General features: G+C 49.8%; 1 protein-coding gene across 7 annotated transcripts; it reads right to left on the bottom strand.

The window, feature by feature from the left end:
- Positions 1-540: 540 nt before the first annotated feature.
- LOC128830501 (zinc finger protein 239-like) lies at positions 541-10,954 on the bottom strand. 7 transcript variants are annotated; one of them, XM_054016339.1, is made up of 3 exons: positions 10,829-10,910; positions 7,267-7,380; positions 541-3,638 (listed from the first exon to the last, which is right to left on the bottom strand). In XM_054016339.1, the coding sequence occupies exons 2-3, from the start codon at positions 7,343-7,345 to the stop codon at positions 2,530-2,532; spliced, it is 1,188 nt and encodes a 395-aa protein (XP_053872314.1). In that variant the 5' UTR covers positions 7,346-7,380; positions 10,829-10,910; the 3' UTR covers positions 541-2,529. The 7 variants fall into 7 exon arrangements, with proteins under 7 accessions (XP_053872314.1, XP_053872316.1, XP_053872315.1 ...); XM_054016341.1 differs by having other exon boundaries at positions 541-3,635; XM_054016340.1 differs by lacking the exon at positions 10,829-10,910 and adding an exon at positions 8,321-8,454.
- Between the last annotated feature and the right edge of the window lie 667 nt (positions 10,955-11,621).

Genomic DNA, 11,621 nt, shown 5'->3' with positions numbered 1-11,621 from the left:
GATATCTGTGGATATAAATCGGTATCCGTGGAACCGCAGGGCTTTCCCGGGAACCGCAGCAATGAAAGGAGCAGAACGTGGGGCCGCCGTTCCCAGGAACCAGCCTCCCATGCCGACAGCCTCTCTGGCACAGCTGTACCACCCCCATCCCCACTCACTGGGGCAGACAGCTGTCCCTGGGCACACTTGTGTGTTCAAGTGGGCAGATGCCCCCAGACAGGAGACGCAGACAGCTGAGTGGAAGGGATGGGGGCAGGGCGTGTATCTGCGCAGGGCTCTAGCCATGCCCAGGGGGCCCGGTCAATTTGCAGCGGCTGGAACTCTAGTCCTGCCTTCTGCTCCTCTTCTCTCCCCCTCCCCACTCCTCCTCTTCCCTCTGAGGCCCCATCTCCAGCCCAGCGGGAAGCCTGTGGAAGGATGGTGACCAATTCCCCCCGCCTCCAGGCAGCGCTGGCTGAGCGCTGCTTGCCCAAGCCCACGCTGAGCTGGCCTGAGCGCCCCCCCCCCCCCCGCCCAGTGCAGCGTGGCACACAACTGAGGGCCCCCGTCCCTGCCCCATGCAGCGCAGCACTGGATCAAGGCCGCACGGCACTGGATCAAGGCCCCTGAGGACATCCCCCTATGTGGCATGTAACTGCTCTGAGCCTCTTCTTCCTTTCCCTCACCCCTGCATGGCACGGAGCTCGCCCAAGCCCCTCTCCCTCCACGCAGAGCTGGCCCTCCTCCCTTCCTCCCCCATGCAGGGCTGGCCCAGGCCCCACTGCTCAGACCCCTGCCAAGCCCCATCACTCACCCCACTGAGCCCCACTTTTCACACACACACCCAAGCTCCTTTGTGGCAAAACTGAGCATTTGTACTGTTTGCTCTTGCCAGCTGGTGATCAGTTGACAAGAGCAAATAGGCCAAATACCCAGTTTTGCCCAAAACGTCAGAACGTCTGGGGCAAAAAGGGGACGTATGGTCACCCTAGGCCAGGGATCCCCAAACTTTTTCAGTTAGGTGCCCCCTTACCTGGTCTATGCCCCCTCCTGCCCCCCAGGAGCCAGGGCCAGGAGCTGGGCTGGGGCCCACAGTCAGGGGCTGTGAGTGGGGGTGCAGCTGGGAGCAGAGCGACAGCTGGGGCTGGGGGCAGGGAGCCTGGGCAGCTCTGGGGAGCCCCGGACCCTGCACCTGACTTGGGGGCCAAGATCACGAGGTGCCCAAGATCAGCCCCCAGCCCTTGTCCCTTCCCCCCAGGCTCCCCACAGTGTCCCAGGCTCCCTGGGCAGCTCTTACCATGGCCCGGCTTCTGGCCAGGCCAGGGAGTGGGGCCTTGGGGGGAAGGGGAGGAGCAGGGGGCGTGGCTCCATGGTGGTGGGGGTTCGACAAACGGTCTTTGTGCCCAGGCCCCAATATATCTTAATCCACCTCTGCTGCTCATTAGCATTGCTGAATGCATATTTGTTACTATCAGGAAGACTGGGTGTGAGAGGGGGAAGACTGTGTATTTAGAGTTGGGATCGCATGCAGTGGCCACAACAGCTCCTCATATTCTGCTGAGTACCTGAGGACTTTCTGGCCTCTTTATGGAACGCATGTCTAGTATAGAATTAAATACCTGACAGTGGCCCCAGTTTATGGACTTCACACAATCCCATTACCTCACTAGTGGCCTGTACTTCATGTGAACACTGCAGTGTTTGTCTTCTCCCCGAAGGATCCAAGCACTAGATACTGTTTTCTCCCAACCCAGTTTGACCACCTTGGTATGTTGATGTCCACTCCATAGCGCGTGAGAAAGCTACAGTAAGTCACTGCTTTGTAGTAGTTCTGCACATGTGAAGCCAATATACCCTAGCTGTGTGTATCTATCGACATCTGCCCTAGAAGGTATATTATATATTACATGGGAGCTGTAGATAAAGATAGTCTCTGGAAACAGCCCTGAGCAATATTACCTTCCCACTTACTTCTGTCTGGCTCTGACCCTCCCTGTCATTTTCCTCCACCTACCCCTCTCTTCAGATCCCAACTGTACAACAAAGGGCTTCCCCAGCAGCAGAATGAAACTGGCATGATCCTGATCAGTTTCACTCTGCAGTAGGTGGAGCAAAAGCAACAAAACAGAACAGATCCTTCTCTGCAACATTGTCCAGTTGATAAATCTCTTAAAGGTGGAGGAAGATATCCCTAATCCCACCCTGAATTGAACCTCCTGGAGTAGGCCACTATCCAGGAGGGAGACAGCCAGCAAAGCTTTCTGTGTGGAGTGTATTTTCTGGTGCTGGTAGGTCCGTGAAGCTGTCCCCATAGCTCCGAGGGCAGGGATTCTCAAACTGGGGGTCGTGACCCCTCAGGGGGTCACGAGATTATTACATGGGGGGTCATGAGCTGTCACCCTCCATCCCCAAACCCCACTTCACCTCCAGAATTTATAATAGAATTAAATATTTTAAAAATGTTTTTAATTTGGGGGGGGGGGGAGGTTCGCACTCAGATGCTTGCTGTGTGAAAGGGGTCACCAATACAAAAGTTTGAGAACCCCTGTCCTAGGGTGTCTCTCCAGAGTGGATTCTCTGGTGTATAATAAGGTTAGTGAGCTGACTGAAGCCCCTCCCACAGTCAGTGCACCGATGAGGTTTCTTTATCATGTGGATTGTCAGGTGCTGATTCAGATTGGAGCTCCGGCAGAAGCTCTTTCCACACTCAGTGCATCTGTAGGGCTTCTCCCCCGTATGGATCCTCTGGTGCTGGATGAGTGTGGAGCTCTGGCAGAAACGTTTCCCGCACTCAGTGCAATGGTAGGGTCGCTCCCCGGTGTGGGTCCTCTGGTGCTCAGTGAGTGAGGAGCTCTGGCTGAAGCATTTCCCACAGGCGGGGCACTGGTAGGGCCTCTCCCCGGTGTGGATCCTCTGGTGTTTGATCAGGTCCGAGCTCTGCAGGAAGCGGCTCCTGCATTCCGAGCACTGATAGGGTTTCTCTCCCGTGTGGCTCCTCTGGTGCTGCACCAGGGCCGAACTGCTCCGGAAGCTTTTCAGGCAGTCAGCACATTGATAGGGTCTCTCCCCCATGTGCGTGGTCTGGTGCTGGCTCAGGTTGGAGCTCCGCCCAAAGCTCTTCCCGCACACAGCACACCGGTACGGTGTCTCTCCTGTGTGCACTCGCTGGTGAGCGATCAGGTCTGAGCTCTGGCGGAAGCTCTTCCCACACTCTGTGCATTTATAGGGCTTCTCCTGCAGGTGGGTTCGCTGATGTCTTGTAAGTGTCGAGCGCAGGCTGAAGGTTTTTCCACACTCAGGGCACTCATAAGGTCTCTGGCCTGTGTGGGTCCTCTGGTGCTGAATGAGGTTTGATCTCCGACTAAAGCTCTTCCCACAGTCAGGACATTTATGAGGTTTCTCTCCAGTGTGAGGCCTCTGCTGGGCAATGATGTCTTTGAGTTTCCTGAAACCTCTCTCTCGGGGAGGAGATTCACCCCATTTCTTTCCTGGAAGATTTCTCTCCTGATTTTCTGTCCCCCACTCATCCTCACAGTCATCTTCCCAGTCAGGGCTCTGTGAATCTTTCCCTTTGGATTTTTCTGACAATGCTACACTTAGTTCCTCTGTCTGAAGAGGTGGATTCTCCTCCTCGTTTTCACTCATGATCCCATCACCTGCTGGAATAAAGAGAGAATCGAGACATGGTTCATCCCTGTGTCTGGGGGAAAGGGTACCTCAGCCAAGAGAATTGCAAAGAGTTTGTCACAAATCTGAAAACTTTACAGCCTGATCCTAAGCCCATCAAAGTCAAAAGCAGTCTTTCCAATCACGTCAATGAGTGCTGAATCAGACCCTTTGATAAGATCATAAAACAGGAGAAAAAAAAAATCACCTGAGCTTTTTATCACAATCTGGACCAATTCGTCCTTCTGGACTGACACCAGTCTGTTGTGAACGGACCCAACTGCTGGATCCCACATGCTTCTATACCCCCGGGTCTGGGTAGTGACTAATCACCGTTCCCAGCTGCCGTGCCTGCCATCCTTCCAAGGGATGTGGGGCTCTGCAGGCAGCTGTCTTAAACCCCAAACCAGGCCAAGCCCTTAGTTGCTTAGAGTGCGTCTGCACTGGAGTGGCACAGCTATGGCACTGCAGCTCTGCCACTGTACTGCCATAGTGTAGTTGCTTCCTACATTGACTGAAAGACTTTTCCCATCAAAGTAGGTAATCAACCTCTCCAAAAGGCAGTAGCTAGGGTGACGAATAAGTCTTCTGTCTAGCTGCCTTACAGAGGGGTTAAGTTGACCTAGCTATGTTGCACAGGGCGCAACATTTTTCACAGCCCTGAATGATGTTGCTATGTCAACCTAATTTTTAGGTGTCGGCCAGGCCTGACATGTGCCCTCAGAACCTCATCTAGGTGTGGGCACCGAGCTGCTCAGTTAAGCCCCTTACAGGTTTAGTGAAGGCATTTCTTAACCACAGCCACTTTTACTCTTAAGAGAGCACTGGAGAGTTATAGATCTTTGCAAAATAACAAACAGTCCTGCAATGCTTCCACCTCGCTCTCTTACTCTGATCTCACCCCACAAATCCAGGGTCTGGTCAATGCTTCAGGCTAGGCAGACCCTCCTGCCTTGTCCTCGCTCTCTAGCCTAGAGGCTTCTGACATGTGGTGGTGGTTGGTCCCCTTGCTCAGAGAAGCCCTCCCCTCTTAAATACAGCCTCTGTCTCTTTTTGCCCATGTGCTCCAACTAGGAAATTCCAGTCAGGTTTCTGTGGAGAGTCCACTATCCCCTTGCAGTGGGCCAGTAGTTGAGAGACAACCAAAGTCGATGGCCCATGATTGCTCTATGGTGGCTTCTCAGCCATAGACTATGTCTACATTACACAGCCTATGCCAGCCCCTAGTGTAGCTGCAGCATATGCTGACAGAAGGAGATTTTCTGCCAGTGTAGGAACAGTATCTCCCTGAATGATGTTAGCTATATTGACAGAAGCCCTCTTCTGATAGCACTGCTTTGTCTATACTGGCGGTTTTGTCAGCCTAGCTATGTCAGCTAGGGTGTGTGTTTTTTTCACACCGCTGACATAGCTTTGCTAGCATAAGTTTCAAGTGTAGATAAAGCCATTGTCATTCAACTAGGTGTCAAACCCTAATACAAAATGGATGTTCTAATCCAAATTGGAGGTTCTACTATTAAGTGAAGGTCACAATGAAGGTTACAATCAAGATGGAGGTTGAAACACAAAATGGAGTTCACAGTTGGGTACAGACATATCCCACTCTGTCACACCTTTCCCCAGAACATCCCCAGAAGCTGGCCCCGCACTATGGAACTCACAGCCATAGAAGAAAGTAATGATTATGTCCCTTATCACCTTCAGAACTCAATGCAACACTTGTGAACAGGATAGTTTCTGCTATAGTACACTGGTTAGGTGGGGGAATGCTAGCAGTCTGTCAGGACTAATGTTAAACAATAATTGGCATCTGCTTTCCAGTTACTCTAACACAGTGGCTCTCAACCTTTCCAGACTACTGTACCCCTTTTAGGAGTCTGATTTGTCTTCTGTATCCCTATGTTTCACCTCACTTAAAAACTACTTGCTTACAAAATAAGACCTAAAAATACAAAAGTGTCACAGCACACTATTCCTGAAAAATTGCTTACTTTCTCATTTTTACCACATAATTATAAAATACATCAATTGGAATGTAAATATTGTACTTACTTTTCAGTGTATAATATATAGAGCTGTATAAATAAACCATAGTCTGTATGAAATTTTAGTTTTTATTGAGTTTGGTAGTGCTTTTTATGTAGCCTGTTGTAAAACTAGGCAAATATCCAGATGAGTTGATGTACCCCCTGGAAGACCTCTGCATACCCCCAGGGGTATGCATGCCCCTGGTTGAGAGCCTCTGCTTTAACTGCTGGCTACAATACTGAGATTAGGGCTGATCGAAAAACAAAAATTCCACCCCACAGGAAATCATGATCTTTTGATATTTGTCCCGAACTGGAACAAAAAGCAAAAATATTGAAATTTTTTGCAGAACAAAAAGTTCAGAAAAATTTCAGTTCCGAAATGTCTAAACATTTCTTTTCTATATTTTTCACTGAAACATTTTGACAGTTCTGAATCAACATGTTTTGGTTTGGTTTGTTGAACCAAATGGAAATGTTTCCTTTCAGCTCACTTCCATATTGAACTGTGTCTGCTTGAGAGCTGCTGTGGTACTTCAGATGAGTTGTAGTTCATCCCCATGTAGCATAACCCATTCTCCTCTATGTGACAGGATTCCTGGCTGGCCTACATGTTTCACGACTGCAATGCATCATGAAAATTGACATGCAGACATGATGCACTCGAGTGGTTCTACCAGAGGGGAGACTGTGGTGCATCATGGGAGATGCGATCCAGCCAGGGAGCCTGGCCCACAGAAGAGAATGGCAGCATCAGACACCTGAACTACAACTTCCATGAAGCAATGCAGCAGCTCTGGAGAACACAGATTAATGTTAAAGTGGCCCACAATACAACAGTTTGATTCACTGTCTCTCAGGGAGAAATGCATTACCTATGCCCATAGGAGAACCTCTCGTGTTGGCACAGGTAGTGTCTACACTGAAGCACTACAGAAGCACTACAGCGGTGACAATGTCATGTTTAAATGTAGACAAGCCCTGTCACTAAAATCACCCTGACAAACATCACAGCTCTAGGATAGAATGGACTAAATAAATGCACATTATTATTATTCATGTTTTTTATCACTGCTGAAGATCTTTTGGACTGTAAACTCCCTGCAATAGGGTCTGTCTTCATCACCCAGCACAACTTCAGCTCTAATCCTGACTGAAGCCTTTGGGCTGTACCATAATATAAATGAATAATAACAATATTAATCAGCAGAACAGATCACAGATGAGTATTCCTGCCTATAACTGGCCATGGAGAAGCCTAAGATTTAGACATAAAAGTAGCAAAAAGCTAGCACACTGGTAAACAAATTCAAATGTTTATATTTGGATTGACCCAACACAAAACAAAGTATCTTATTTTGAGTTGTCTGATAAAAAATTGAAAAATATTTGCAAAATCAAAATTTCCCTTGGAAAATGTTGATTTTGTGCAAACTGCGTTTTTTGTTGAAAAAACATTTTGATGGAAGATTCCTGACCGGGTCTATAGATGAGACAAGACAGAAACAGGCAAACTCACAACAGTTTTGTTGGAATCCCAACATTTATATTTCACCCACTGATGTTTCCTGGGTTGCTCTGACTTATTCCTCACCTGGATGGGCACGTCTTGGGATCTCCCTGTCTATGGAGGCATGAAGATTGGGGACACATGGCTCTTTCCCTCGTTCCATCTAAGAGATTGCAGCAGTTTGGGGGACTGGCAACCCTGCGTCCAGGGAAATAAAACAGGTGGCAACTGAATTACTAAATGCTTGAATACCTGTTACAAATAAAATGTGAGGATTTGAAACTCAGCCCTTTTCTTTGCTGGAGGAGAGGGCCCTGCACAGAGGCAGAAGCAGGATCCAGGGAGTGCAAAGGTGAGCTTTAAGCCACTTTTGCATACATACTCCTCCCTTGCCCACTGTGCAGACAGACCCAGGAACTGGCCCAAAGAGAACAAGAGAAGCATACTGGTCACAGTCTCTAAATAATGTGCTTCCCCAGATAATTAATTGAATGTGTGGGGATCCAGTGGGGAGTGCTAGATTTAAAAGAATGTTATACTGGAAGGTGTTAATGGCTACCATTAATGGCTGTCTTTTATTCCACTGATCAATCACAGACCTAATTAAAGTCGGTAAGTGGGTAATCACCCTTCTTCAGGGCTAAAGGAAAAGAGCAATTAAGTCCCTACTTACTATGTCTCATAACACAAGAACTAGGGGTCACCAAATGAAATTAATAGGCAGGAGGTTTAAATCAAATAAAAGGAAGTGATAACTGGAGGCAATAGAAGCTACTTCCCAAGGCAATCTGCTGCATGGCAAAGCTTGAACAGGGTTAAACTGTGTAGTCTGATGGATTTCCCTTGGACTGATTGCAAATGCAGGATCTAGAGCAGTGGTTTTCAAATTTTTTTTCTGGTGACCCAGTTGAAGAAAATGGTTAATTCCCAGCTCTGTTGGATCACGAGTATGAGGGGTTTGGGGTGTGGGAGGGGCTCAGGGCTGGGGCAGAAGGTTGGGGTGCGGGAGGGGGTCAGGGCTCTGGACTGGGAGTGCAGGCTATGGGGTGGGTCTGAGGATGAGGGGTTTGGGGTGCAGGAAGGGGCTGTGGGTTGGGGGGGCTCAGGGCTGGGGCAGGGGATTGGGGCGAGGGCTTACCTCAGGCGGCTTCCAGTCAGCGGCACTGCGGGGGTGCTAAGGCAGGCTTCCTGTCTGTCCTGGCACCGTGGACAGCGTTGCGCCCCGAAAGCGGCCATCAGCAGGTCCAGCTCCTAGGCGGAGGTGCACAAGCAGCTCCGCGTGACTCTCGCCCACAGGCGTCAACCACCCCAGCTCCCATTGGCTGGTTCCCAGCCAATGGGAGTGCAGAGCTAGTGCTTGGGGCACGGGCCTCGCACACAGGGCCGGTGCTACCATTAAGGCAAACTAGGCGGTTGCCTAGGGCGCCAAGATTTGGGGGCGCCAAAATGCAGTGCCCCCAATTTTTTTTTTTTTTACAGCGTTCCTGGGCTGGGCTGCTGGTGGCGCGCTGACACGTGTGGCTCAGACTCCCTCTCCCAGTGCAGCGGACGCTCCACTTCTCCCGCCTCCCAGGCTTGCGGCACCAATCAGCTGTTTGGCGCCGCAAGCCTGGGAGGGGAGGAGAATTAGAGTGGGGGCGGCGTGCTCGGGGAGGAGGCGGAGCAGAGGTGAGCTGGGGTGGGGAGCTGCCGCGGGGGGGCGCATCTCAGGGCAGGGGGGAGCTGCCATGGGGAGGGCGCCTCAGGGCGGGGGGGGGCGGGGAGCTGCCGCAGGGCTGGGGGAGAGGGGGCACAAGGTGGAAGTTTCGCCTAGGGCACAAAACTTCCTTGCACTGGCCCTGCACACACGGAGCCCCATGGCCACCCCCACCTAGGAGCCAGACCTGCTGCTGGCCACTTCCGGGGCGCAGCGCGGTGTAAGAACAGGTAGGATCTAGCCTGCCTTAGCTGGGCAGCACTGCTGACGGGACTTTTAATGGCCAGGGCTACCGCAACCCCGTCCCTTCCATTCCGTGACCCAGTGGTGGGTCGCAACCCGCAGTTTGAAAACCACTGATCTAGGTGATCCCGGCAATTACAGGCCTGTAAGCCTGACTTCAGTACCAGGCAAATGGGTTGAAAAAGCATAATCCCAACTATACATATAAAATGATGAGGTCTAAATTAGCTGTTACCACTCAAGAAAGAGATCTTGGGGTCGTTGTGGATAGTTCTCTGAAAACATCCAATCAATGTGCAGAGAAAGTCAAAAAAGCGAACAGAATGCTGGGAATAATTAAGAAAGGGATAAATAATAGGACAGAAAATATCATGTTGTCTCTATATAAATCCATGGTATGCCCACATCTTGAATACTGTGTGAAGATGTGGTCACCCCATCTCAAAAAAGATAAATTGTAATTGGAAAAGGGCAACAAAAATCATTAGGGGTATGAAACGGCTTCCATATAAGAAGAGATTAATAAAACTGGGACTTTTTAGCTTGGAAAAGAGACGACTAAGGGGAGGTATGATTGAGCTGTATAAAATGATGACTGGTATAGAGAAAGTAGATAAGGAAGTGTTGTTTACTACTTCTCATAACACAAGAACTAGGGGTCACCAAATGAAATTAATAGGCAGGAGGTTTAAATCAAATAAAAGGAAGTATTTCTTCACACAACGCACAGTCAACCTGTGGAACTCTTTGCCAGAGGATGTTGTGAAGGCCAAGACCATAACAGGGTTAAAAAAAGAACTAGATAAATTCATGGAGGATAGGTCCATCAATGGCTATTAGCCAGGATGGGCAGGAATGGTGTCTTTAGCCTCTGTTTGCCAGAAGCTGGGAATGAGCGACAGGGGATGGATCACTTGATGATTACCTGTTCTGTTCATTCCCTCTGGGGCACCTGGCACTGGCCACTGTCAGAAGACAGGATACTCGGCTAGATGGACCCTAGGTCTGACTCAGGAGGGCCATTCTTATGTTCTTAGAGGATTGGATTTGACAAGCTGTATGTGTGCCAAAGCCAATATCCATTGTGAGAGTGGCTCTGAGAAGGAGCAGAGAGACAGAGCTCCTTGGGGCACAGGACTCGCTGGAAAAGCAAGCTTGAAAAGTGACCAAGGACATTGGCTGCTACTATGTGCAGGGAAACAGGACTTTGTGTATGTTCTTTGTAACTAAACAGGAGTGCACCAGAGACTATAGCTGATTCATATACTCTATTTCTCCTCCTAACAGAAACAACCCTTCGAAGCCCCAAATATTGGCTAAGCTCTTGGGACAAAGTAGCAATAATAATATTCCCGAGGGAAATCCCAATGAACCTCCCTGTTGGCTCTCGAGTGACTTTACTCCATGCCCCCTTTTAAATTAAACCTAGGAGGATCCTAGGGGGTGGCAGCTCAGCTTTTAATGTGCTGCCCCTAACAGGCTGGTGCAGTGGGGACCTTCTGCTGGACTGCAGATGCACCGACCCCCAGACACTGGTTTGCTATCTGATCCCTTTCCAGCCACACAGTTCACGCTTCAACCCCACTGTGCTCCCACGAGCAGTAATTCCTGGTTTCTGCGCAGTTTTCTTCCCCCCTCCCCGGAAGCTATTTCTCTGCTGTGATCCTGCCCTGTCCTCTCAGTACAGACGCCTCTGCCCCGACTTACCGCTCCCAGCTGCTCCCCGGGGATTCATGCCCTTAGCATGTCAGTGGAGGGGTGTTGTTTTCACTGGAGATGCAGATTCTGTCGTTTCGGACACATGGCGCTGGGAGCGATATTTGGCCGGGAACAGGAAAGTCCCATCTTTATTAAGTCCTCCTCCCTCTGAGTGTGCTGATCCACTCTAGGGCATGGTGGGTTAAGAAGCTCTGTGGTTTTAACCTCCAATTTCCCGGACTTAGTTCAGACAATGATCTTCTCCAAAACATTCTCAGGTCTCTGCACTCTTGGTGTGCATCACCCACAGGGCTTCTCAGGGAACTCCTTCCCTTCCCGTTTCCTTTATTATACTGGGGCTGCCTAGACGATAATGATTTTATCATTATCCAAACAGCCTCCCTGAGCTCTTGAGGAACTAAACTCGATCTTGACAAATACAGCCCTTCCACCAGAACCATGCCCAAATACCTCCACTGGCTTCCCAGTCATTTCAGAACCAAGAACAGTAAGCTGCACTCCTTGTTTGCAAAGCCTGCTCAGGCGGTCCTAACAGACTTGTTCCTTCTCCACTGCCCTCCATCCTGACTCTCTGCAATGCTTAGAAACAGATCTGCTTAGCGTGTCTAGCATACTACGTTGGTTTTCTACTCTCTTCCTATCCTAAGTTCTTGTTGACTCCTCTCCAAGGAGCTATGGAAAAAGGGAGCAAGCTGCAAATTAGAAATATCCCATCTCCTAGAACTGGAAGGGACCTTGAAAGGTCATCGAGTCCAGCCCCCTGCCTTCACTAGCAGGACCA

This window comes from Malaclemys terrapin, chromosome 1, assembly GCF_027887155.1.
Source record: "Malaclemys terrapin pileata isolate rMalTer1 chromosome 1, rMalTer1.hap1, whole genome shotgun sequence".
Lineage (NCBI taxonomy): Eukaryota > Metazoa > Chordata > Testudines > Emydidae > Malaclemys > Malaclemys terrapin.
This window is presented reverse-complemented; position numbering and strand designations above follow the sequence as displayed.

Bases quoted from the DNA above. Each gene is read 5' to 3' on its own strand.
- LOC128830501 (XM_054016339.1), bottom strand. From the start codon at position 7,345: ATGGAACGAGGGAAAGAGCCATGTGTCCCCAATCTTCATGCCTCCATA. The intron at 3,639-7,266 runs GTGAGGAATAAG...TCTTTATTCCAG, and splicing joins CCCAAGACGTGCCCATCCAG to CAGGTGATGGGATCATGAGT.